Below are 24,019 nucleotides of genomic sequence, written 5' to 3'. Positions count from 1 at the left end.
CTCTCATAAATTACAGAACTGTGTTTGTACAATCAGGATTAAACCAAAATAGTGGAGTGACAACTGTATTTAGCTGCAGTGTATGTGGCATTTGAATATTTCTGATTTCTAAGAAAACTGTAAAACCTGAAAGGAGAACTCAAAACAAGAGGAAACAAGAATCTCAGTTCCTCTAAACAAACTGCAAATAAAATAAAAAATAAATAAAAACACACCATCATCAAAAAGGAAATTCTGAAGCCTTGGAAATTGAGAGAAACTGCATATAAACATGTATAATAAACCGTAACCCATAATGAAAAAAAAAGTATGATTAAAATCATGTCATTCAGTCCACAAAGTTGTTCTCCCAATTAACTTTTTAAACACAGGTTAAAGTTGTTGTTTTTTTCTGTCTGGATCTCCAGTGTAGCCAAAAGCATATAGAGGAACTAGTTAATGTTCTCAGGACTTTATTTCTTGGCTGCTGGAGGAGTGTTTTTGAGGAACTCACTAAATTGTAAACGTTTCCAAATATAATTTACTGAAGGTCATACATTTTATGAATGAAGCAAAGGGAGAGCTCATTACTGCAAATTAGTGAGAAGCAGGTAGCTGGCCATCATGAAATCAGGAACATTCTGTCTGCTGATACTCTGCTGGTTTATTAATGTCTGCAATCTTCATCCACTAATCTGCCCAGTAATGGACTTCGTGAGTGTCGCAGAAACTCAAGTTTAACAGCTCTGGAGGTGCTACCAGGTGGAGGCTGGGATAACCTGCGCAACTTAGACATGGGACAGGTGATGAACCTGAGCTATTCTCAGTGCCAGACCACAGAGGATGGTGTTTATCTCATTCCAGATGAAATCTTTGTCATTCCACAGAAAGTGAGTGGAGTAGAAACAAACTCTGAGATCATCATTTCATGGTTGGAAAAGTAAAGCTCCACTTCAAGCTCCATTAATGCTGATGCTTCCTTCTTTTCGATGGTCAACACAAAATTTTCCACAGGAAACAAACATATGAAAATCCACCAAGTGAATGAGAATTAGGTAACAGCACGAGTTCAAGTAAATAAAGTAAAAAAACTTTTGATTTCAGACTGAGCTGTACAGTTAGTCTGATAAGACCAATTTCTCGAGACTTGTGTCTCTGCAAAACAAAAATGGGAGTTTCCCAGTCAGTGGGTGATTTCAAATAGAAATGGGCGTTTTTCAACAACTTTACATGATTTGCCTACTATTCCCTTCTTTCATTTGATAGTTAAGGAACACCCATCCTGGAGTGGAAATGCCCACTAATTACTACATTGAGATTCCCTACTACGGTTTGAAAACGCCCAAGATTGGGAAACGCCTATTATTGTTCCACAGAGACCTATACTTCAATTTCTCTCCCTCAAGATCTATGCTAGCTAAATTTTGGAATATTGTACATTGCAATCCTGATTATTTCAATACTTGGTTCAGTGTCTCACATTATCTTTTTGCAGGTACGTAACCATCTGTACACAGTAAAAGCGTATCCCGATTTCACACTGGACTCCCGCTTTGCTCGCAAAGCAGAGGAAATTGCAGATGCAGTTGAAAACAATCAAACTCGTTAAGCAACTTATCTGTCAGAGAAACTCATACTTGATTATGATACCCATGTCATCACAAGTGTTGATGCTGGTGCCACTTTGGTGCAGGAGGACTATATAAAAATGTCTTTTGTCTCTAACAGTCAGTCAGACACGTCTTCTGTATCTGCATCAGCAGGTGCTAACTTTTTTGACAAAGTTAAATTTGATATTGGTGGCAAAGAATCCAAAGGAACCTCTGAAACCAGCACTTATCAGGGTAACATCACATATTCTATGATTTTGAGCCACAGAGAGGCTCTATCATACCCAGGCATCACACTGCAGAAGTGGCAAGAGAGCACGCTCAATAATCTGGTGGCTGTTGGCTGCTATGGGCAGCCGCTGCACTATTTCCTTAATCCATCAACATTTCCAGACCTACCAGTACCAACAGTAGATAAACTTGCTCTATCAGTCTATCAGTTTGGGGGTTTCTTTAGCTGTCAATCTGGTAACCCTCTTGCAAAGGGCCAATCTCGCTGTCCACCTCAGTTCAGCAAACATCTTGCTGCCATTAGTGATGGCTGTTAAGTGTTGTACTTTGTCCAGTCATGTGTGTTCACCAGTGGTCAGTTAACACCTGTCCTCCTCCCACCATTCACAAGACCAGCACTGGTCAGCACAATTGCAGTGAACACTGTAGCTGTAAAGACTGAATGTATTCGCTCCTGGATGAGATTTGGAAAAACTAAAATGTGGCGACTGGCAAAGCCTGGTGAGATTAATCAATGGCATTAACGTTTGACAGCACTTCTCAGATGTCTGGAGGAGAAAAGGCTGGTGTAGCTGTTGGTGTAATGGTTTTGATTGTGCTTGTGGTGGCTGGAACAGTGTTGGTAGTGAAAAGGAGATGCCTTTTGTGTATTAACTGCTGTGTGTGTGTGGGTGGTTTACGAGGACATTTTTTTAGGTTACAAACTGGTAATTACAAGTATATTATGCTATAAATGTGGTTTGAGGACATTTCTAGTGTCCCTATAATTCAAATCGGTAAAAAAAAAATAAAAAAACTTAAACAATGTTTTTCTTAAATGTAAAAATGCAGAAAGTTTTTTTGTGAGGGCTATGTTTAGGGGTAGGGTTAGAATCTATAGTTTGTACAGTATAAAAATCATTGTGTCTATGGAGAGTCCTCACAAGGATAGCCGCACCAACATGTGTGTGTGTGTGTGTGTGTGTGTGTGTGAGTCAATGTCTCTATTTTGTTAACAAAATAAAGTGTTCTTAAAAAGTTGAGTAATTGCAAATAACTTCAGTTGAAACATGAATTTTTGAAGGTTGCGTGTGTTAAAGGGCACAGAGAGGAGAACAGGTGGCCATGTACCCTTAAGTTTGGGTAAATATCAAATTTTCAATATTATTTGACAATTGAAATTATATATGGTCCTGAGTGTGTTAGAAACATCAAGTTCCAAACGTGCTATAAGTTCAGGAGGAGCTTGTTCATCTAACTCTGCCAATCATACAGTATCTCAAGGATACATAAGTGACTGTTGACAATTATTTCGGTATCCATCCACCCTCCCCATAGCCACATTTATATTTTGTAATGCCTAATAATATATTATTTTATTTTTTTTAGTTGTGCTCAAGTTTGCATACCCTGGCAGAAATTGTGAAATTTCGACATTGATTTTGAAAATATGACTGATCATGCAAAAAAAAAAAAAAAAAAAAAAAAAACATCTTTTATTTAAGGATAGTGATCATATGAAGCCATTTATTATCACATAGTTGTTGGCTCCTTTTTAAATCATAATGATAACAGAAATCACCCAAATGGCCCTGATCAAAAGTTTACATAACCTTGAATGTTTGGCCTTGTTACAGACACACAAAGTGACACACACAGGTTTAAAAACAATTACAGACCATTATGATTTTTCGTACAGTTTTTTTTTTGCATGATCAGTCATATTTTCAAAATCAATGCCAAAATGTCACAATTCCTGCCAGGGTATGCAAACTTTTGAGCACAACTGTATATAAAGCAGAGAGAGACTTTTTCTACAATTCCCTAAGTAAAATATGCTTGTGGTGAAACATTTACCTCGGCCATTGATATTAATAATGCTTTTAAAGAATTCTATCTTGATCTCTATAGTTCCACATCTTCATCTACTGATGAAGATATTAGAAACTTTGTGGAATCATTAGAACTTCCTAAACCGATGACTGAGCAAAAAATGATCTTGATTCTGAGATAACTATGGAGGAGCTTGGCGAGGTAATTAAGGCCTTGCCTATAGGCAAGGCTCCGGGGCCAGACGGTTGCAGAACTGGCTCCACTTTTGCTAGAAATTTATATCATTAAAAAAATGGAAAGCTTCCGCCAACCACGACACAAGCCCGGATCAGTCTGATTCTTAAAAAGGACAAAGATCCAAACGAGTGTAAGAGTTACTGTCCAATTTCCCTGATCCAGCTAGATGTTAAAATATTGTCAAATTTTGGCTAACCGATTAAGTTATGACATCTCTTATACATATAGACAGGGTTGGGGAGTAACGAAATACATGTAACAGGAATACGCATTTAAAATACGGAATATAAGTAACTGTATTCCACTACAGTTACAATTTAAATCATTGGTATTTAGAATACAGTTACATTCAAAAAGTATTTTAATTACTGAAGAGATTACTTTGCATTTTATTGTCATTTGTTTCATTTAATATTTAATGCTTTCAGATGGAAAACATTTATACATATAAGTTATGTGATCCAATGTGCATTTGAACAACGGTGAAACACTTTCTTGTGATGTGTTACATTCATACGAGCAGACAGAGAAGTAAGTTTGAAATAAGTTTGGAGCAAAAGAAATAAACCTTGTGTAAATTGTTAGCTTTATGCTAAGCTAAAATGCTATTTCAAGCCATTTTACATGCACGTTACCAGGCACGATCATATTTTTTTATCAAGAAAATTCACGTTGGATCATCATTTCTTTTTTTCTAGGAAGACATTTGATATTAGGGCAAAAATCGTATTCTTGAAGAATTTTTGTATTGTTTTTCTGTAAAAATATAAAAAAATCCTTAAAACAAGATCAGTTAGATTTATCTTGTTTTAGAAACAACACTGCATAAGATATTTAGGTTTTTCAGAGAATGTATTTTTAACATGTGTATTTTGTCTTACTGTACTGGCAGAGTTTTTATAGTCAAAACAAATGAAAAAAAAAAAAAAAAAAAAAAAAAAAAAACCTACCAGTGCTGAAGTAGTAATCAAAAGTATTTATAATACGTTACTGACCTTGATTAATAGAATATGTTACAAATTACTTTTTACAGCATGTATTCTGTAATCTGTAGTGGAATACATTTCAAAAGTAACCCTCCCAACCCTGCATATAGATCAGGTGGGGTTTATTTGGGGCCATAGCTCTTCTGATAACATTAGTCGTTTCATCAATATCATGTGGTCAGTGGCGAATGATCAGACTCTGGTCGCTGCCATCTCACTTGACACCGAAAAGGCATTTGATATGGTAGAATGGGATTATCTTTTTAAGATTTTGGAAATATATGCATTCGGGAATACTTTTATTCGATGGATTAATTTACTTTATAGACACCCGGTAGCGGTGGTACAAACAAATGGATTCATTTTAAATTATTTTACTCTGGATAGGGGCACCCGGCAGGGTTGCCCTCTTTCCCCATTATTGTTCTGTCTTGCCCTGGAACCATTAGCAGCCACGATAAGAAAAGAGGATGATTTTCCAGGGGTGGTGGTGGGAGGTATGGCACATAAGCTTTTGCACAGATTATATTTTATTATTTGCCTCCGACACTACTAGATCTATGCCTTGCCTCCACAGAATTATATTATATATATAAAAAATGTCTCTCCCCTTTTCTCCACAATTTGGAATGCCAAATTCCCAATGCACTCCAAGTCCTTGTGGTGGTGTAGTGACTCAGAGTGCCTCAATCCGGGTGGTGGAGGACTAATCTCAGTTGCCTCCGCGTCGGAGACCATCAATCTGTGCATCTCATCACGTGACTTGAGCGCGTTACCACGGAGACCTAGCGCGTGTGGAGGCTTCACGCTATTCTCCACGGCATCCACACACAACTCACCACGCACCCCACCGAGAACCACATTATAGCAACCATGAGGAGGTTAACCTAAAGTGACTCTACCCACCCTAGCAACCGGGCCAACTGGTTGCTTAGGAAGCCTGACTGGAGTCACTCAGAATGCCCTGGATGCGAACTTGAGACTCTAGGTGTGGTAGTCAGCATCTTTACTTGCTGAGCTACCCCGGCCCCCATTAAATTCCTTTTCCAAGTTCTCAGGATACAGAGTCAATTGATCTAAATCCAAAGCTTTGGCTTTGACAGTGTACTGTCCAGTAACAGCTTTTCAGCCAGGTGCCTTCCAGTGGCCCAAACAGGGCATTAAGTATTTGGTTATTTTATTCCCAACAAATTTGTGTGATTTAGTTAATTTTGACCCTTTAATAAAAATGTTTGAGCGATGTGAGCAGTTGGGCTTCATTACATTTATCTGTGACTGGGAAGGTTAATGCTATTAAAATGAATTGTATTCCAAAATTCAGCTACCTGCTATAATCTCTCCATATAGATGTCCCCCTCTCCTATTTCAAGCAATTTGATGGCATAGTGAAGTCTTTCATTTGGAATGGTAAATGTCCCAGATTACACTTCAATAAGTTACATAGGCCGATTGACAAAAGGTGGGCTAGGCCTACCAAAGATTTTGTTTTATTATTATGGAGTGTGGGCTAGGATTCTGAAAAACATCAAGTCTACATCTAGAGATGCAAGGGTGTGCCTTATGCAACTTAAGATTTCACATCGATTCTATTGGACCCCCTCTAGATTGTATAGGCTTGGTCTTAAAGGCACACCCACCTGCTGGCGATGCCAATCAGAAGATGGGGACACAATCCATATTTTTTGGTGGTGTTGTAATGACACACTAACACGGGAGCTGAGATGAAGCCAGATGTGGGAGTTTATTGCAAAGAACACAGGAGACAGGCAAGTAGCGGGAGGTGAGTGTTCAGGCAGGCATGTAGTCTTTAGAACACAGTCTTAAGCAAAACAGAGAACAAAGGCAGAAGGCGATCAACTGATTGCCACACAGATCGCTATTTCTGGACCAATCCTTGCCAAAACAGGAAACAAACTTCAAACAGGGTTTAAGATTCTTAACTTCCATAAACTGAGGAGCAGGTCAGTATTTCTTGGCATAATGTAAATTCAGAGTTCTCAAAGTCACTTATCTTGCACATCCAGAGCAGATAGTTGATAAACAGGTAAGTCACACGCTGTTAAGTAGTTTTCTACTGCAGCAGAGCGAAAGGTGAGTCCAAGGAACCTTCAACAAGACTGGATGCTGACTGAGTGTGAGGTTTAAGTGCAAGTCCAAACGAGATGATGATGAGCTGCAGGTGTGCGTGATTAAACCTCAGGTGAGTGAGAGTGGGTGACTGACGGTGAGGGAGAGCCCGGTGCACTTGTGACATGTGTGTTAAGATCCAAGAATTTTGGTCGAGGGTTCAGAGTTTTATGGACACTCAAATTTCATTTTGCCCCAGACTCTGTGTTTTAGGCGATGGGGCGGTCATTAATATAGGGGATAATGGCATAAAAAATTGGGTCCTAGCCAGTGTTATGATGGGTAGACAGATCATTCTTAGGGGATGGAAGTAATTATGAATAATCACACTTCACTTCAGTGAAACGTTTAGCAGTAGTGAATTATTCAATAATAATTAGGCTACTAAAGATGAGAATATTCCTTTTTTTCAGTGTGCCTCTCTGGTGCTTGGGAGACTGTGATGTCCAGTTCTGAGACTGTTTGTGCATATAATTGAATTAATGAAGTAATGAAGTGTATTATCATTATCATCATCATAAAACTCCAACAACTGCCAATTTCTATCATGGACCCTAGGATAAACCAGACTTGTTGAGGTCCACAATGTTTTTGGCTGATTTCTTTTGATTTTCCCATGATGTCAAGCAAAGAGACACTGAGTTTGAAGGTAGGCCTTAAAATATATCCACAGGTACACCTCCAATTCAGTACACCTCCTATCAGAAGCTAATTGTCTAAAGGCTTAGACAATTATTTTTATTAGACAACGAGTAATTTTTCCAACAATTGTTTACAGACAGATTGTTTTACTTTTAATTGACTATATCACAATTCCAGTGGGTCAGAAGTTTACATACACTAAGTAAACTGAACCTTTAAGCAGCTTGGATAAATTACTCGTGTCATGCACAAAGTAGATGTCCTAAACGACTTGCCAAAATTATAGTTTGATAATATTAAATCTGTGGAGTGGTTAAAAAATGAGTTTTAATGACTTCAACCAAAGTGTATGTAAACTTCTGACTTCAACTTTAAATGTACGTATATATATATATATATATATATATATATATATATATATATACTGGTGGCCAAAAGTTTAGAATAATGTACAGATTTTGCTCTTATGGAAAGAAATGTGTACTTTTATTCACTGAAGTGATCTGATCACAATGTATAGTCAGGACATTAATAATGTGAAAAATTACTATTACAATTTTAATTTTGTTTTCAGAATTTCTTAAACTACTTCAAAGAGTTCTCATCAAAAAATGTGCAGCAATGACAGCTTTGCAGATCCTTGGCATTCTAGCTGTCAGTTTGTCCAGATCCTCAGGTGACATTTCACCCCACGCTTCCTGTAGCACTTGCCATAGATGTGGCTGTCTTGTCGGGCACTTCTCACACACCTTACAGTCTAGCTGATCCCACAAAAGCTCAATGGGGTTAAGATCCATAACACTCTTTTCCAATTATCTATTGTCCAATGTCTGTTTCTTTCCCAATCTAACATTTTCTTTTTTTTTTTTCTGTTTCAAAAGTGGCTTTTTCTTTGCAATTCTTCCCATAAGGCCTGCACCCCTGAGTCTTCTCTTTACTGTTGTACATGAAACTGGTGTTGAGCAGGTAGAATTCAATGAATTCTATTGTTTCCTCTTGTTTAGTTGTACATCTGGCCTTCTACATCTCTTTCTGTCCTTGTTAGAGACAGTTGTCCTTTGTCTTTGAAGACTGTAGTGTACATCTTTGTATGAAATCTTCATTGTTTTTTTTTTTTGTTGTTGTTGTTGTTTTTGGCAATTTCAAGCATTGTATAGTCTTCATTCCTCAAAACAATGATTGACTGACGGGTTCCTAGAGAAAGCTCTTTCTTTTTTTGCCATTTTTGACCTAATATTGACCTTAAGACATGCCATTCTATTGCATACTGAGGCATCTCAAAAACAAACACAAAGACAATGTTAAGCTTCATTTATCGAACCAAATAGCTTTCAAATGTTTCTGATATAATGGCAAGTGATTTAGTAGTACCAAATTAGCAATTTTGCATGATTACTTAAGGATAAGGTGTTGGAGTGATGGCTGCTAGAAATGGGGTCTGCTTAGATTTGATCAAAAATGACTTTTTTCAAATAGTGATGGTGCTGGTTTTTTTTTTTTTCAAAAAAAAGTACACATTTACTAGTGATTATTCATGCCGTCAGCCATACATCACCACTCTGTTACGTTCTGAGACAGTAGAAAGAGGTTACAATCATTATGAGTGCCACAGACGCTGTCATTCATGTGGTTTCTTATGGTTGTCTACTTGTTGTGATGACATATGTGGTGATGCATACTATGTCCGTCGTGCAAAAATGGACACTTACTGGTGTTCCACAACAGAGAAAACCTCTGAATACTCTGGGTATCTTTTTGGAGGTCTGTTTGAACCATTCTTAAAAAACCCATTGACAAAATCTCATGACTGTCCTCCAAATTTCTTTGCCCAAACCTTTTTGCCTAATGGCATGATGGTTTGCCTGAGCAATGATTATGAGACAGGAACAAGATTCTCTGTGCCGTTGGGGTTACTTTAGCTGTCAGTCTGGTAACCCTCTTGCAAAGGGCCAATCTCGCTGTCCACCTCAGTTCAGCCAACAACTTGCTGCCATTAATGATGGCTGTCAGGTGTTGTACTGTGTCCAGTCAGGTGTGTTCACTGATATTCAGTTGAAACCTGTAAACCTCCCACCATTCACAAGACCACCACTGGTCAGCATGATTGCAACAAACACTGTAGTTGTAATGACTGAAGGTGATCAGTCATGGGTGCGAGTTGGAGCAACTAATATGTGGCGACTGGCAAAGCCTGGTGAGATTAGTCAAATGTCATTAACGCTTGACAGCTCTTCTTCTCAGATGTCTGGAGGAGAAAGGGCTGGTGTAGCTGTTAATGTAATGGCTTGGATTGCTCTTGTGGTGGCTGGAATAATGTTTTAGTGAGAAAAAAGAATTTTCTCAAAACCTCACTCATATACAATATATATGCAATCAGCTGAACTCTAGAAATTACATTTCAAATGACATAGATTGATATGTGGTAGTGGAAGCAGTGATGTGGCTGAAGGGTTTAAGGGCTGTTTTTAAAATCAAAAGCTATTTTAACTTTTTCTTCCTCACATTATTACTCCTCTTTATTAATAGAAGTGGTAGGAGTAGTAGCATGTAATTGCCTTAAAATTAATCATATTTATATACAGTACATTGACAATTGTTTTTCACAGAACAAGTTTTTGATACATTCACAGCAATGTTATAGGATAGGTTTTTCATCAAATGATTGAAGGAATTTGAATTAAACATGCAAAACAGTAGTCTCAACAATCAGCACTAATCAATAAATTTCTGAAGCATTTGAATGACTTCCTGTCTCCATTTCTGTTTCAGAGTGTCCTTTAAGTGCTTTTACAGTCTTAGTTAAACCTTTCTAACAATTCTTTGAATATGTTGTAATTTGATTGTTCTTTGATGTCTTCATAATTATGTAAATAACAATAAGAAAATGTCTTAATGCACACATATTTACCTGATTGCTTGTAAATGTACTGCAAGAAAATATTTTGGTGAGTAACTCAAAGCATAAACATCCCTTGAACAGGAAGTTATGCATACTGCTCCCAGAAAGAGGAAAATGAGGTATATTTATGTGACGAATTTCAAATGTAAAAACAAACAAACAAACAAACAAACAAAACAAATACAAATAAAATAAAAAAATAAGGAGATTTACAATACAACGTTGATTTACAAACAAATAAAATTAGACCCACAATTAAATTTAAGGAGTTTACCAAAAATGAATTAGATTCACAAATAAATGTAAGTTTCACAAAACTTTAATGAATTCACATAAATAATTTATGAGATTTGCAACTGATTTTCATATTTGTGGAATAGCACACATTTATACAGTTGTGCTCAAAAGTTTGCATACCCTGGCAGAAATTGTGAAATTTTGGCATTGATTTTGAAAATAGGACTGATCATGCAAAAAAAACCCTGTCTTTTATTTAAGGATAGTGATTATATAAAGCCATTTATTATCACATAGTTGTTTGGCACCTTTTTAATCATAATGGTAACAGAAATCACCCAAATGGCCCTGATCAAAAGTTTACATACCCTTGAATGTTTGGCCTTGTTACAGACACAAGGTGTCACACACAGGTTTAAATGGCAATTAAAGGTTAATTTCCCACACCTGTGGCTTTTTAAATTGCAATTAGTGTCTGTGTATAAATAGTCAATGAGTTTATTAGCTCTCATGTGGATGCACTGAGCAGGCCTGATACTGAGCCATGGGGAGCAGAAAAGAACTGTCAAAAGACATGTGTAACAAGGTAATGGAACTTTATAAAGATGGAAAAGGATATAAAAAGATATCCAAAGCCTTGAAAATGCCAGTCAGTACTGTTCAATCACTTATAAGTAGTAAATTCGGGGATCTCTTGATACCAAGCCAAGGTCAGGTAGACCAAGAAAGATTTCAGCCACAACTGCCAGAAGAATTGTTCAGGATACAACGAAAAACCCACAGGTAACCTCAGGAGAAATACAGGCTGCTCTGGAAAAAGATGGTGTGGTTGTTTCAAGGAGCACAATACGACGATACTTGAACAAAAATGAGCTGCATGGTCGAGTTGCCAGAAAGAAGCCAATGCCACAAAGCCCGATTACAATATGCCCGACAACAACTTGACACTCCTCACAGCTTCTGGCACACTGTAATTTGGAGTGACGACACCAAAATAGAGCTTTATGGTCACAACCATAAGCACTATGTTTGGAGAGGGGTCAACAAGTATTGTGCTCCTAGAAACAACCACACCGTCTTTTTCCAGAGCAGCCTGTATTTCTCCTGAGGTTACCTGTGGGTTTTTTTTTGTATCCCAAACAATTCTGGCAGTTGTGGCTGAAATCTTTCTTGGTCTACCTGACCTTGGCTTGGTATCAAGAGATCCCCAAATTTTCCACTTCTTAATAAGTGATTGAACAGTACTGACTGGCATTTTCAAGGCTTTGGATATCTTTTTATATCCTTTTCCATCTTTATAAAGTTCCATTACCTTGTTACGCAGGTCTTTTGACAGTTCTTTTCTGCTCCCCATGGCTCAGTATCTAGCCTGCTCAGTGCATCCACGTGAGAGCTAACAAACTCATTGACTATTTATACACAGACATTAATTGCAATTTAAAAAGCCACAGGTGTGGGAAATTAACCTTTAATTGCCATTTAAACCTGTGTGTGTCACCTTGTGTGTCTGTAACAAGGCAAAACATTCAAGGATATGTAAACTTTTGATCAGGGCCATTTGGGTGATTTCTGTTATCATTATGATTTGAAAAGGAGCCAAACAACTATGTGATAATAAATGGTTTCATATGATCACTATCCTTAAATAAAAGACAGGGTTTTTGCATGATCAGTCCTATTTTCAAAATCAATGCCAAAATTTCACAATTTTGGCAAGGTATGCAAACTTTTGAGCACAACTGTATGTGGATCAGCAAACTCAAAATTAGCTTTTTTTTCTTTTATGCTGCCTCTTGAGGAGAAAAATGATTAAATTAAAAAAATATGGAGGACAGAAAACTGCACAATTTTATACTTTCATGAAGAGATTATTTGGCACATTGTACAACTATACATATGTGGTGTACCATAAATGTTTTTGTTTTTTTAGGCCCAAACATACTCCACACAATGAAAAAAACATGAAAAGCAGATGCTTCTAGCTACAAAAGCTTGTTTTTGTGCATTGTTGTGTTTTGAAACGTCAGACCTTAATTTACAACACAACTGAAGAACGCGTTTTATTCTCAGCATTGCCGCAAGGTGCTCTTTTTAGTGTGATCTGTCCACTTCTCCCTTCTACAGTAAGTTTTCTTTCAAGTCAACTGCTGTAATGGCAAGCAACATTTTGAAGATAATCTTGTTGAACAAGTTAGTCAATATATATTTGTAGCAATTTACCTGAATAAAAACGTATCTGATTTAATAAAATAGACTTTTTAAAGGCTCTCTATGCAAACATGCAAGAAATTAAGCACATTTATTTTTTTTCTCTCCTGGTAATTACCATATCACCTAAACCTAATCATCTGTTTCCATGCATCCCTTTTGAAAATCTGCCAAATTGTTTCCTATGATACAATATATGCAAATATCTAAAAAGGTTTAAACAAATGCATTAGTTTGATGGTTATGACAATGACTTTCATTCACATTTTCTGATTTGCTTAAGGCCCATCGCCAATGTCTGATCAATGTCAGATTGTTTGTAACATCTTTCACTGGGAGCAAGTCTATTTTGAATTGAGTATCAAGAAGAACTATCATCTCCGAAAGGTGCTTAGACTGGCATTTAATCCTCCTCTGACCAAATCTGACCAAGAACACTCGAAAAGTCAGCTTAATCATTGTTTTATTTAAAAATAAACCCAGGGAATGCTTTTATAAGCTTTCTCACAAAATGATTTGGTCAAGTGGAGGAAAAAAACACTGGAAAACTGTCAGTCAAATAATTTTTATTTAGTAACACCACTAAAGAGTATGCTATTTTTGTGTGTTTGCAGTTACAGATTTACAGAACTCAGCACTGGATTTTGACACCATATGATGACATAGCAAAACCTTTGTATCAAAGGACAATAGATATATACGGCAAGTCTTGACGGGTCAAAGTTTTTCGAACTTGTCTTTCAACACTGAAAGGCTCCTCTGAAACTGATATAAAAAAATTCCTGAATATTGAGTTAAAAACGGCTTTGAGATTCTTACTAGTTAATGTCTCTGTTCACATTTTCTGATTTGCTTAAGGCCCATCAGCAATGTCTGCAGCAGCAGAGAAAATGAAAATATATGGTCCATATTGTTATTCATGTGTCCTACATTCATCTGATGAATCATGACCTTGCACTTCATCCTCATTTCCTCATGCAGGAAAAGTCTCATGAGAACCCTCCCCCATTGCACAGCTGGTATTCAAAAATCAAAACAAAACCAGTGAGCGGATCAAATCTGTCTGACGTGGAAGAAAAGGCCTGTAAGACACTTCCTGCAACAAATGCTACAGACTCCAGCTTAGCGCAGCATGCCTTTTCAGCATTAGTATTTCAAAAATGCGACTCTACAGCAAAAACATTTCATGAAGAAACAGTGGTTTTGAGAGGAGGACAGAGAAAAGGACTTTTCTGAAGTAGGTCAATATGGAGGTTTAACACAGCTGGACTGTTGATAAAAGACTTTTGCATGCTATTTGGTGGGTGATATTGAACTTCAAGTAATATTTTTATACAGTGCTGATTCTAAATTCTGATATTTAGTGAAGAGTACTTTACATTTCCAAAAACAACAAAAGAGGGACTCTCTGTCCGTGTGAAGCATGAATTATAAAAACAATTCATTCAGACTGTCAGTATGTACATTTTCAGTAATATTCAAAAATTGTAGCAACACCTTTCCACTTATTCTGTATGTGTTAAAATAATACTCATATCTTTCTGGCTGCAAAAATATGGACATTTGAATTCTGCATAAATATTGCTTCCTTAATTATGGTTTTCCTTCTAAATGGAAATGAAAAATTAAACCTGAATCTTCTGTAATTTCCCAGACATCATCATGGATACAAAACACTGCAGTGTTTGCTACCTGTTTCTCTGTATTTCTATGATGTTGACACCCTGGGACATGAGTTCAGCTTGCCACTCAGGTTCTCCTGTAGAATGTGAGAAAGCTCCCTTTGTGCCCGGCTACAATCTGGCAGGAGAAGGCTTTGATTTTGTAACAATGCGCCGTAAAGGTGCCTTTTTGATCAATGTCAAGTCACACTTGCAGGACAATGCCACTTGTACAGTCTGCAAGAACCGCTTTCATGGAGGGCAGATGCAGAAACTTCCCTCAGCCATCCTGGACTGGCGTCCCTTTAGCCGCTGCAGCAAACAGCTTTCTAGTGCTCTTCATCATTCTGTTGACTCCCTGATGAAGAGCTCGACTTCACTCATTAATAACAACTGGGCAATGGACCTTAGCCTGGATGGTCTAGGCAAGGCAATTTTGGGAGGGAGCCGTTCAGATATTGCTAAATTTGCCCAGTCTCAGAATACAATGGATAAAGCAACATTTGCTCTACATGAGTTCAGCTGCACATATTACAGGTAAGTCCAGATGACTTTCTTCAAATCTCGCTCACTCTATGAATCTGGTAATGGCCTAAATATTGGCATTGCAACATGACAGTCGCACTGGGTACCACAGTATAAGGGGGCCCATATCGATCAGGCTCTCTCAATCTTTGAACATGCCAACAACCCTGTTCAAAACTGTCTCATACACTATGGATCTTATCCACAGTGGTCAGTACTTCAAATTCAAAGAACTCCTAAATGACATCTAAATTTGTCTATTACATGCTTCTTAAACCTCCTGAGACCCGAGCTTGACTGCTGTGTGCATTTTCAAATTCCCTTTTTGAGTTGTAACTAATAGCCCCAAAGAAACATGCAAAAATAAAAAATAAAAATAAAATAAAAAAAATAATAATTCTAGAGCATTCTTTTCCTAAAAATTTGTTCACATACTGTATGTGGACAGCGAGACTTAGTTGTGAAATTTTAAATAATATCAAGCTATAGAAAGTCAGATTTTCTTAATCAAATTGTTTATCTTTTCCAAGAGTGGTTATTCATGTTTTTGAGACTTTACAGACATTTAATCAGAAATTAGCATAATTAATTCTGATTAGAAGTAATGGCCAGCATCATCCAATCACTGCCAACCATGTAAAAATAAAATGATACATTATAAATTCTGAATCTTTGTACTGATTACCATTGTCCCATGTCTGCCAAAAATGTTGAGTGGTCCAAACATCATCTGCAGTCTGAAACTAAACTTTTGGTCAGATTTTAGGAGTGAATGCACATAGCTGCAAAAGGAGCTTTGATGCTCCCTATTTAGTGAATGACTTAACCTCCAGTGTGCTGTCTGTCTGCACTGGACAGTATGAAATGCACTTTATTTTCATCCTAACTCCATATAAAGCCTCTGAAAGCAATATTTTTCAGCTTTTGGATGAACTCGTTGATTCTCAGTGTGAAAATGCACAGAAAATAGGAATGCATTTACTAATGTTAATAAATAGAACAGTTTTGTACAGTGATAACAAAATAAAATATAACAAATGTATAATAAAATGAAGTGAAATAGTTTACCCTACATCATTTTCTCATAATTCATGGAAAAGTGTCTTGAGAGTACCAGTTTGGTTGAGATATATTAAGCGGCAATATAATGTTCTAGTTACATATATTTAAGTTAATTCTTGAAGGCTGTGAGAGGGTGAGCAATGAGCACCCATTAAGTAATTTTGCAGTGGTGCCCACAAGATCCCTGTCACACCGCTGTGCAGCCTTATTGTACCCTAACCCTTATTGTACACCTAACTCTAATCCTAAACATTTCATGAGCAAGCTTCTATGAAAATGACACTATCGTTCAAACGTTTTAAAACACAAAGACACTTTTTTTTAGAGACATGGATGCAATAAATTGATTAAAAAAAAAAACAAAAAAAAAAACATTCTTGTGGAGGTGAGGGCGTGGTCGAGCGCCCGTCTGGAGAGAGAGAAAGCAGTAAGAAGTTCCACCTGAGATGAATTGCTACCAATTACTGTTTCTATGTTTGCAGTGAGAGATGGGGGAGATAAAAAATGACCCAGTCCACAGAGAGAGAGCGGGAGGGAGGGGGAGAGGTGGGAGAGGGAGGGGGAGAGGGAGGGAGGGGGAGAGGGAGAGACTGTGTGTCCATTTACAGAGAATGTGTTTAGGCTGAAAAGCAGTATTTTGTTTAGTTTATGCTGAAAAGTGACTTCTGCTTTGTTTGTAATAAAAGTGACTCACATGGACTGTTGAAACCGGCTCCCGCTTCCTCCTTTACCAGTCACACAACGAACCTTGTCATAATTATATATTAAAATTATTATAAATTATTATTACTATTTGAAATAAGTGTTTTATATTATTTTAAAATTCCATTTTTACCCATGTTGGCAAAGCCCCATTTTAGACAGTAATTACTCCAGTCTAAAAAAATACTGTCACCTAATGTGCTAATTTTGTTCTCAAGTAACTTCTCTTGGAACTGTTGAAAACTGTTGTGCTACGTAATGAAGTGTGGAAATCACAATACAGTATATTTTCCAATTGCTGAGGTACAGATTACTTGCATTTCTTACAAGTTTCTTTAGACTTACAAGACATATTTTGGTGTAAACATGGCCAAGGAACACATTTCTCCTGAAATTCACCAGTCTGTTTTTTGAGAGATGAAAGCTACACATGCACTATTGTTTTAAAAGAAGCAAACTGGACAGAGGGAGATGTGGACGGCCCAGAGGCACAACAAAAAGAGGACAAATCCATCAGTCTCTAGTTTGAGAAACAGACTGCTCAAGGGTTCTAAACTAGCAGCTTCAGTGAGCAGTACATAACACTTGCATTGCTGCAAGTAGAGGATTCATGGATGAACAAAGTTTGAAGAATAAAGCATTTATTTAAATAGAAAAAGTCCTTTGAAACATTATAAATATCCTTATGCTAATTCCTGATCAATTTATTGCATCCTTAGAGAACATAAGCATAAGATTCTTTGAAAAACAAACGTCTTATTAGTGTTCTAAAACTTTTGAATGATAGTGTATGTGGACATCAGTAAAAACAAATTGTAAGATCTTTCATTGGGAGAAATTCTGGTGACTTCTTTAGAATTGTGTATCAAGAAGAACCATTATCTCTTAAAGGTGCTTAGACTGGCATTTAATCCTCTGACCCAATCATTTAGCAAGATAACACTAGAAAAGTCAGCTAAATCATTATTTTATTTAAAAATAAACCCAGGGAAAGATTAATAAGTAATTTCTCACAAAATTATTTGGTCAAGGGGAGGAAAACTATGCTGGAAAACTGTCAGGCAAATCGATTTTATTTACAGTGCATCCGGAAAGTATTCACAGCGCTTCGCTTTTTCCACATTTTGTTATGTTACAGCCTTATTCCAAAATGGATTAAATTCATTATTTTCCTCAAAATTCTACAAACAATACCCTATAATGACAACGTGAAAGAAATTTGTTTGAAATCTTTGCAAATTTATTAAAAATACAAAATGAAAAAGAAAAAAAAAAATCACATGTACATAAGTATTCACAGCCTTTGCTCAATACTTTGTTGAAGCACCTTTGGCACCAATTACAGCCTCAAGTCTTTTTGAGTATGATGCTACAAGCTTGGCACACCTATTTTTGGGCAGTTTCTCCCATTCTTCTTTGCAGGACCTCTCAAGCTCCATCAGGTTGGATGGGGAGCGTCAGTGCACAGCCATTTTCAGATCTCTCCAGAGATGTTCAATCGGGTTCAAGTCTGGACTCTGGCTGGGCCACACAAGGACATTCACACAGTTGTCCCGTAGCCACTTCTTTGTTAACTTGGCTGTGTGCTTAGGGTCGTTGTCCTGTTGGAAGATGAACCTTCGCCTCAGTCTGAGGTCCAGAGCGCTCTGGAGCAGGTTTTCATCAAGGATGTCTCTGTACATTGCTGTATTCATCTTTCCCTCGATCCTGACTAGTCTCCCAGTTCCTGCTGCTGAAAAACATCCCCACAGCATGATGCTGCAACCACCATGCTTCACTGTAGGGATGGTATTGGCCAGGTGATGAGGGGTGCCTGGTTTCCTCCAGACATGACACTTGCCATTCAGGCCAAAGAGTTCAATCTTTGTTTCTCATGGTCTGAGAGTCCTTCAGGCAGGCTGTCATGTGCCTTTTACTGAGGAGTGGCTTCCGTCTGGCCACTCTACCATACAGGCCTGATTGGTGGAGTGCTGCAGAGATGGTTGTTCTTCTGAAAGGTTCTCCTCTCTCCACAGAGAAACGCTGGAGCTCTGTCAGAGTGACCATCGGATTCTTAGTCACCTCCCTGATGTTGGGCCTCATGTATTCAGATAGAAGACAAAGGCAGGCCTAACACAGTCGTAAAAACCTAACTCAAGCCCCTACATTCCAAGTCGTAAATTATACTGATAAAAATCGCGCCAAAATCAAACAAAGGGAGTTCAAAACAGACTACAAATCCCATGAAGCCTTGCTCACTAAAGGATCGAACTCTCAACTCCTATTGGATGAGGCACACAACAGAACGTCCCTCAAACATGACATCATCAGGAGTTGAAATACCTCTGAAATGCTTCCGGGATTTGCTTCCAGCAACTTTGTTCACCAAGTATAGACACAGCTCATCGCTGCTCTCAGGTGCAACCTCGTGGCACAAGGAAGTAACGTCCGACTTGAAACTGTGGCCATACAATCTCCATCTCGCTGGACGAGTTGAGATTACTCTGTGTTCAACCGAACACTCTAACGGATTCGAAGGAGACCGCCGAGCAATCCACAGTTTCATCCGTTTGCCTGCAGAAGTGAAGAGATTAAAGATTTCTCTTCCATCTTCAATCAAGTCGACATTTCTGAGTTCTCCACCAGCCCGCCGAGAATCAACAGCCGTGCCCGCCAACAGAGCGAGGAAACGGCCTCCCGTCATCACCCGAGCCTCAAGGAACCGGGTCGGAATTAAAGGACGGATGAACACACATTCTGTCCTCATGCGATTCAAGTAAGAGGTTTACATCTGGGCAGAGATAGAATATTATAGTGTGTTATTCTTGTGTTTCAAGGTTTTTTGCTTGTACAGTTTACGGACCGCCATGTCCGCTCATTATTAATACTCAGGGTATTAATTATCACAAATTTGTTTTTGCTGTATTGTGGTCCAACCAAATTGGACTGTTGTACAATTTCACCATCGCGGGTGAGACAGATAAACTAACAGCTGCTTTCTCTCCCATGATCGCGAAATCGGCTTTAGGCTGTCACTTCTCTCTCTCTCTCGTACTAACCACACACACACACACACACACACACACACACGCACGCGACCCCTCACAAACATTCTGGCACACATTTTTGGCTCGTAGATAGCTTAATGCTAAAGTCCAGCTTTGTCCCTAAGCTATCGTACAAGCGGATACACGCGGTAACTGGTAGACGCCATTGACTGGTTTCTCTCCGCACCCATTCACGGTCATATTCCCTGGCCGGAAGTCTCACGTGACATACTCTCCATGAGAGTCACGTCTGCCATTTTGTGCGCGTCCCTCCTTACACACACACACACACACACTGTCACACACACACTTTATGTGTTATAGGATTATTTTTATTTCCATATCTAATCATATCACTGTTTAGTTTGTAGTTGTAAGTCGGAAGTTTATTGACTACATTGTATTAATTATTAATTGATATTACTGCATAAATAAACTTTGTTTATATTACAAAGAGAAGTGTTTTGGTTTGTTTTGCATACGCCTGTGTCATGCTGATGGGATGTCAGTGTTCGGATTCAAACCTTCATTCATTGTTTTTTCCTGAAAATCGATATTCTTCAGATGTCGATTTTCATAAGAAAACAATCTAATATTGAGACTGTTTTACTATCTGGTTATTAGTCCCTGATTCCAGGGTGGTGCCCCGTCAATGTTAATCCTTATTAATATTCTATTGATTTTTGATAATTGATAATTATCTTTGATGATTGTTGAATTTGAATGATCAATAAGCTAGTGTTAATTTTAATTAATGTTTCATCGATGTTAACAATTAACAATTATCTTTGATAATTGTTGATTTAAAGGATTAAAAAAAAGCTAACATTGATTCTCATCAATGTTCTATTGATTTTAATAATTATCTTTGATAATTATTAATTATTGCTAATAACCAAACCCGCTCCTAAATGTAGCGCACTACATTTACTGGAGCCCCATATGAGGTTTTAATGTGTTAGATTCAATTAATTAAATATTAATTAATAACTAAAGAAATAATTATTAATTATTTCTGATAGTAACACTGATCTAAACAACCAGTAAAGCCCTACACTGACTAAGGCCCTTCTCCCCCGATCGCTCAGTTTGGCTGGGCGGCCAGCTCTAGGAAGAGTCCTGGTGGTTCCAAACTTCTTCCATTTATGGATGATGGAGGCCACTTTGCTCATTGGGACCTTCAATTTTGCAGAACTTTTTCTGTACCCTTCCCCAGATCTGTGCCTCGATACAATCCTGTCTCGGAGGTCTACAGACAATTTCTTGGACTTCATGGCTTGGTTTGTGCTCTGACATGCACTGTTAACTGTGGGACCTTATATAGGCAGGTGTGTGCCTTTCCAAATCATGTCCAATCAACTGAATTTACCACAGGTTGACTCCAATCAAGTTGTAGAAACATCTCAAGGATGATCAGTGGAATCAGGATGCACCTGAGCTCAATTTTGAGTGTCATGGCAAAGGCTGTGAATACTTATGTACATGTGATTTTTTTCATTTTTTATTTTTAATAAATTTGCAAAGATTTCAAACAAACTTTTTTCACATTGTCATTATGGGGTATTGTTTGTAGAATTTTGAGGAAAATAATGAATTTAATCCATTTTGGAATAAGGCTGTAACATAACAAAATGTGGAAAAAGTGAAGCGCTGTGAATACTTTCCGGATGCACTGTAGAAACCACACTAGAGTTTGCTGACAAATTATTTTTGTGTATTTGCAGCTACAGACTTAAAGACCACCCAGAACTCAGCACAGAGTTCTCAAAACATCTCCAGCGACTTCCGACACAATATAATGACAAAGCAAGATCCCTGTATCGAAGGACTATAGATACATACGGCACTCACTACATACGCCAAGTACATCTGGGAGGACGAGTGAGACGGGTCACAGCTTTTCGAACTTGTCTTGCAACTCTGAAAGGCTTCTCTGAAACCGATATCAAAAACTGCCTGTACATGGAGTTAAAAATAGCTTTGGGATTCTTACCAGCCAATGTCTCTCTCTCCAACAAATGCTCTGGAATCCTTAAAGATAACATGAGCATGGGATTCTACCAGGGTTTCATGACACACAAGATCGAAGTGTTGGGAGGTGAGAAATACTTTCCAGACCTTGTTTTCAACCAAAGCCCAGCTGAAGCATACTCGAGCTGGATGATTAGCTTGCATGACAACCCTGATGTCATATCATATGCAATTTTTCCTCTCCATCACCTGGTGGCGGATCCTGAGGTCAGCGCCAATATGAGAAGAGCAGTAATCGAGTACATTGAAGAGAACATGCTTTTCGTAGATCACAAAAAGAACCAAGAATGCTATCAGGCACCAAATCTGGACCACAACTGCTGCCCCCTGCGAGCCGGCCATGGCACGTTAGCCGTTTTTGTGCAAAAAGCTGTAGGCTTGAATGCAGACCATTTCACACCCACTGACGGTTATGTGAAAGTTTGGTACAATCTTATGTACAAGGAGACTGAGGTGGTTATGGACAATAATAATCCAAAATGGAACATCATCTATGATTTTGGATCAATTGAGTTTGGTCACGAGCTTGTATTTGAGGTGTGGGACAGTGATGTATTTTTTGATGACTTATTGGGAAGATGTGTGGTCAGCCCTGAACCTGGAACTCACTCACACAGCTGTAAATTAAAGAGAGGCATCTTTTACTTTATCTATAGCGCTTCATGTGATGCCCACCTCACAGGCCCAAGGTGTATCAGATATTCTCCAAAACCATAAGACCATGCCATTGTACAAAGTATATGTCTGTAATCTGTATTACATTCTCTATAAGAGTGGGACATCAACGCTTGACAGCTCTTCTTCTCAGATGTCTGGAGGAGAAAGGGCTGGTGTAGCTGTTAATGTAATGGCTTGGATTGCTCTTGTGGTGGCTGGAATAATGTTTTAGTGAGAAAAAAGTATTTTCTCAAAACCTCACTCATATACAATATATATGCAATCAGCTGAACTTTAGAAGTTACATTTCAAATGACATAGATTGATATGTGGTAGTGGAAGCAGTGATGTGGCTGAAGGGTTTAAGGGCTGTTTTTAAAATCAAAAGCTATTTTAACTTTTTCTTCCTCACATTATTACTCCTCTTTATTAATAGAAGTGGTAGGAGTAGTAGCATGTAATTGCCTTAAAATTAATCATATTTATATACAGTACATTGACAATTGTTTTTCACAGAACAAGTTCTTGATACATCCACAGCAATGTTATAGGATAGGTTTTTCATCAAATGATTGAACGAATTTGAATTAAACATGCAAAACAGTAGTCTCAACAATCAGCACTAATCAATAAATTTCTGAAGCATTTGAATGACTTCCTGTCTCCATTTCTGTTTCAGAGTGTCCTTTAAGTGCTTTTACAGTCTTAGTTAAACCTTTCTAACAATTCTTTGAATATGTTGTAATTTGATTGTTCTTTGATGTCTTCATAATTATGTAAATAACAATAAGAAAATGTCTTAATGCACACATATTTACCTGATTGCTTGTAAATGTACTGCAAGAAAATATTTTGGTGAGTAACTCAAAGCATAAACATCCCTTGAACAGGAAGTTATGCATACTGCTCCCAGAAAGAGGATAATGAGGTATTTTTATGCGACGAATTTCAAATTTCACAAATAAATAAATTAATATTAAGGAGATTTACAATACAATGTTGATTTACTAATAAATAAAATTAGACCCACAATTAAATTTAAGGAGTTTAACAAAAATGAATTAAATTCACAAATAAATGTAAGTTTCACAAAACTAAATAATTTATGAGATTTGCAACTGATTTTCATATTTGTGGAATAGCACACATTTATATGTGGATCAGCAAACTCAAAATTAGCTTTTCTTTCTTTTATGCTGCCTCTTGAGGAGAAAAAAAAGATGAAAATTGCACAATTTTATATTTTTCATGAAGAGATTATTTGGCACATTGCACATCTATACATACTGTATGTGGTGTTAGGGCTGGGCGATATGGCAAAAAAACAAAATCTCGATTTTTATCAAACTTATGGATGATTCACAATTTAATTTTTTCAACATTTAAA

At 37.6% G+C, this 24,019-nt stretch overlaps 1 protein-coding gene and 1 pseudogene across 2 annotated transcripts; both read left to right on the top strand.

Annotated features, from left to right (window-relative positions):
- Window positions 1-603: 603 nt before the first annotated feature.
- On the top strand, window positions 604-10,230 carry LOC127415397 (macrophage-expressed gene 1 protein-like; annotated as a pseudogene).
- Window positions 10,231-13,995: 3,765 nt separating this feature from the next.
- On the top strand, window positions 13,996-23,279 carry prf1.5 (perforin 1.5). 2 transcript variants are annotated; one of them, XM_051653331.1, is made up of 3 exons: window positions 13,996-14,205; window positions 14,623-15,166; window positions 21,669-23,279. In XM_051653331.1, the coding sequence occupies exons 2-3, from the start codon at window positions 14,631-14,633 to the stop codon at window positions 22,690-22,692; spliced, it is 1,560 nt and encodes a 519-aa protein (XP_051509291.1). In that variant the 5' UTR covers window positions 13,996-14,205; window positions 14,623-14,630; the 3' UTR covers window positions 22,693-23,279. The 2 variants fall into 2 exon arrangements, with proteins under 2 accessions (XP_051509291.1, XP_051509290.1); XM_051653330.1 differs by having other exon boundaries at window positions 13,996-14,268.
- The last annotated feature ends 740 nt before the right edge of the window (window positions 23,280-24,019 follow it).

This window comes from Myxocyprinus asiaticus, chromosome 24 (assembly GCF_019703515.2).
Source record: "Myxocyprinus asiaticus isolate MX2 ecotype Aquarium Trade chromosome 24, UBuf_Myxa_2, whole genome shotgun sequence".
Classification (NCBI taxonomy): domain Eukaryota; kingdom Metazoa; phylum Chordata; class Actinopteri; order Cypriniformes; family Catostomidae; genus Myxocyprinus; species Myxocyprinus asiaticus.
Note: the sequence above shows the minus strand (reverse complement) of the source record. Positions and strands in the feature narration are given on the sequence as shown.

What these genes read in the sequence shown, in the direction of transcription:
- prf1.5 (XM_051653330.1), top strand. An exon ending in TTCAGCTGCACATATTACAG is followed by an intron (nt 15,167 to 21,668) that starts GTAAGTCCAGAT and finishes GTGTATTTGCAG; the next exon opens with CTACAGACTTAAAGACCACC.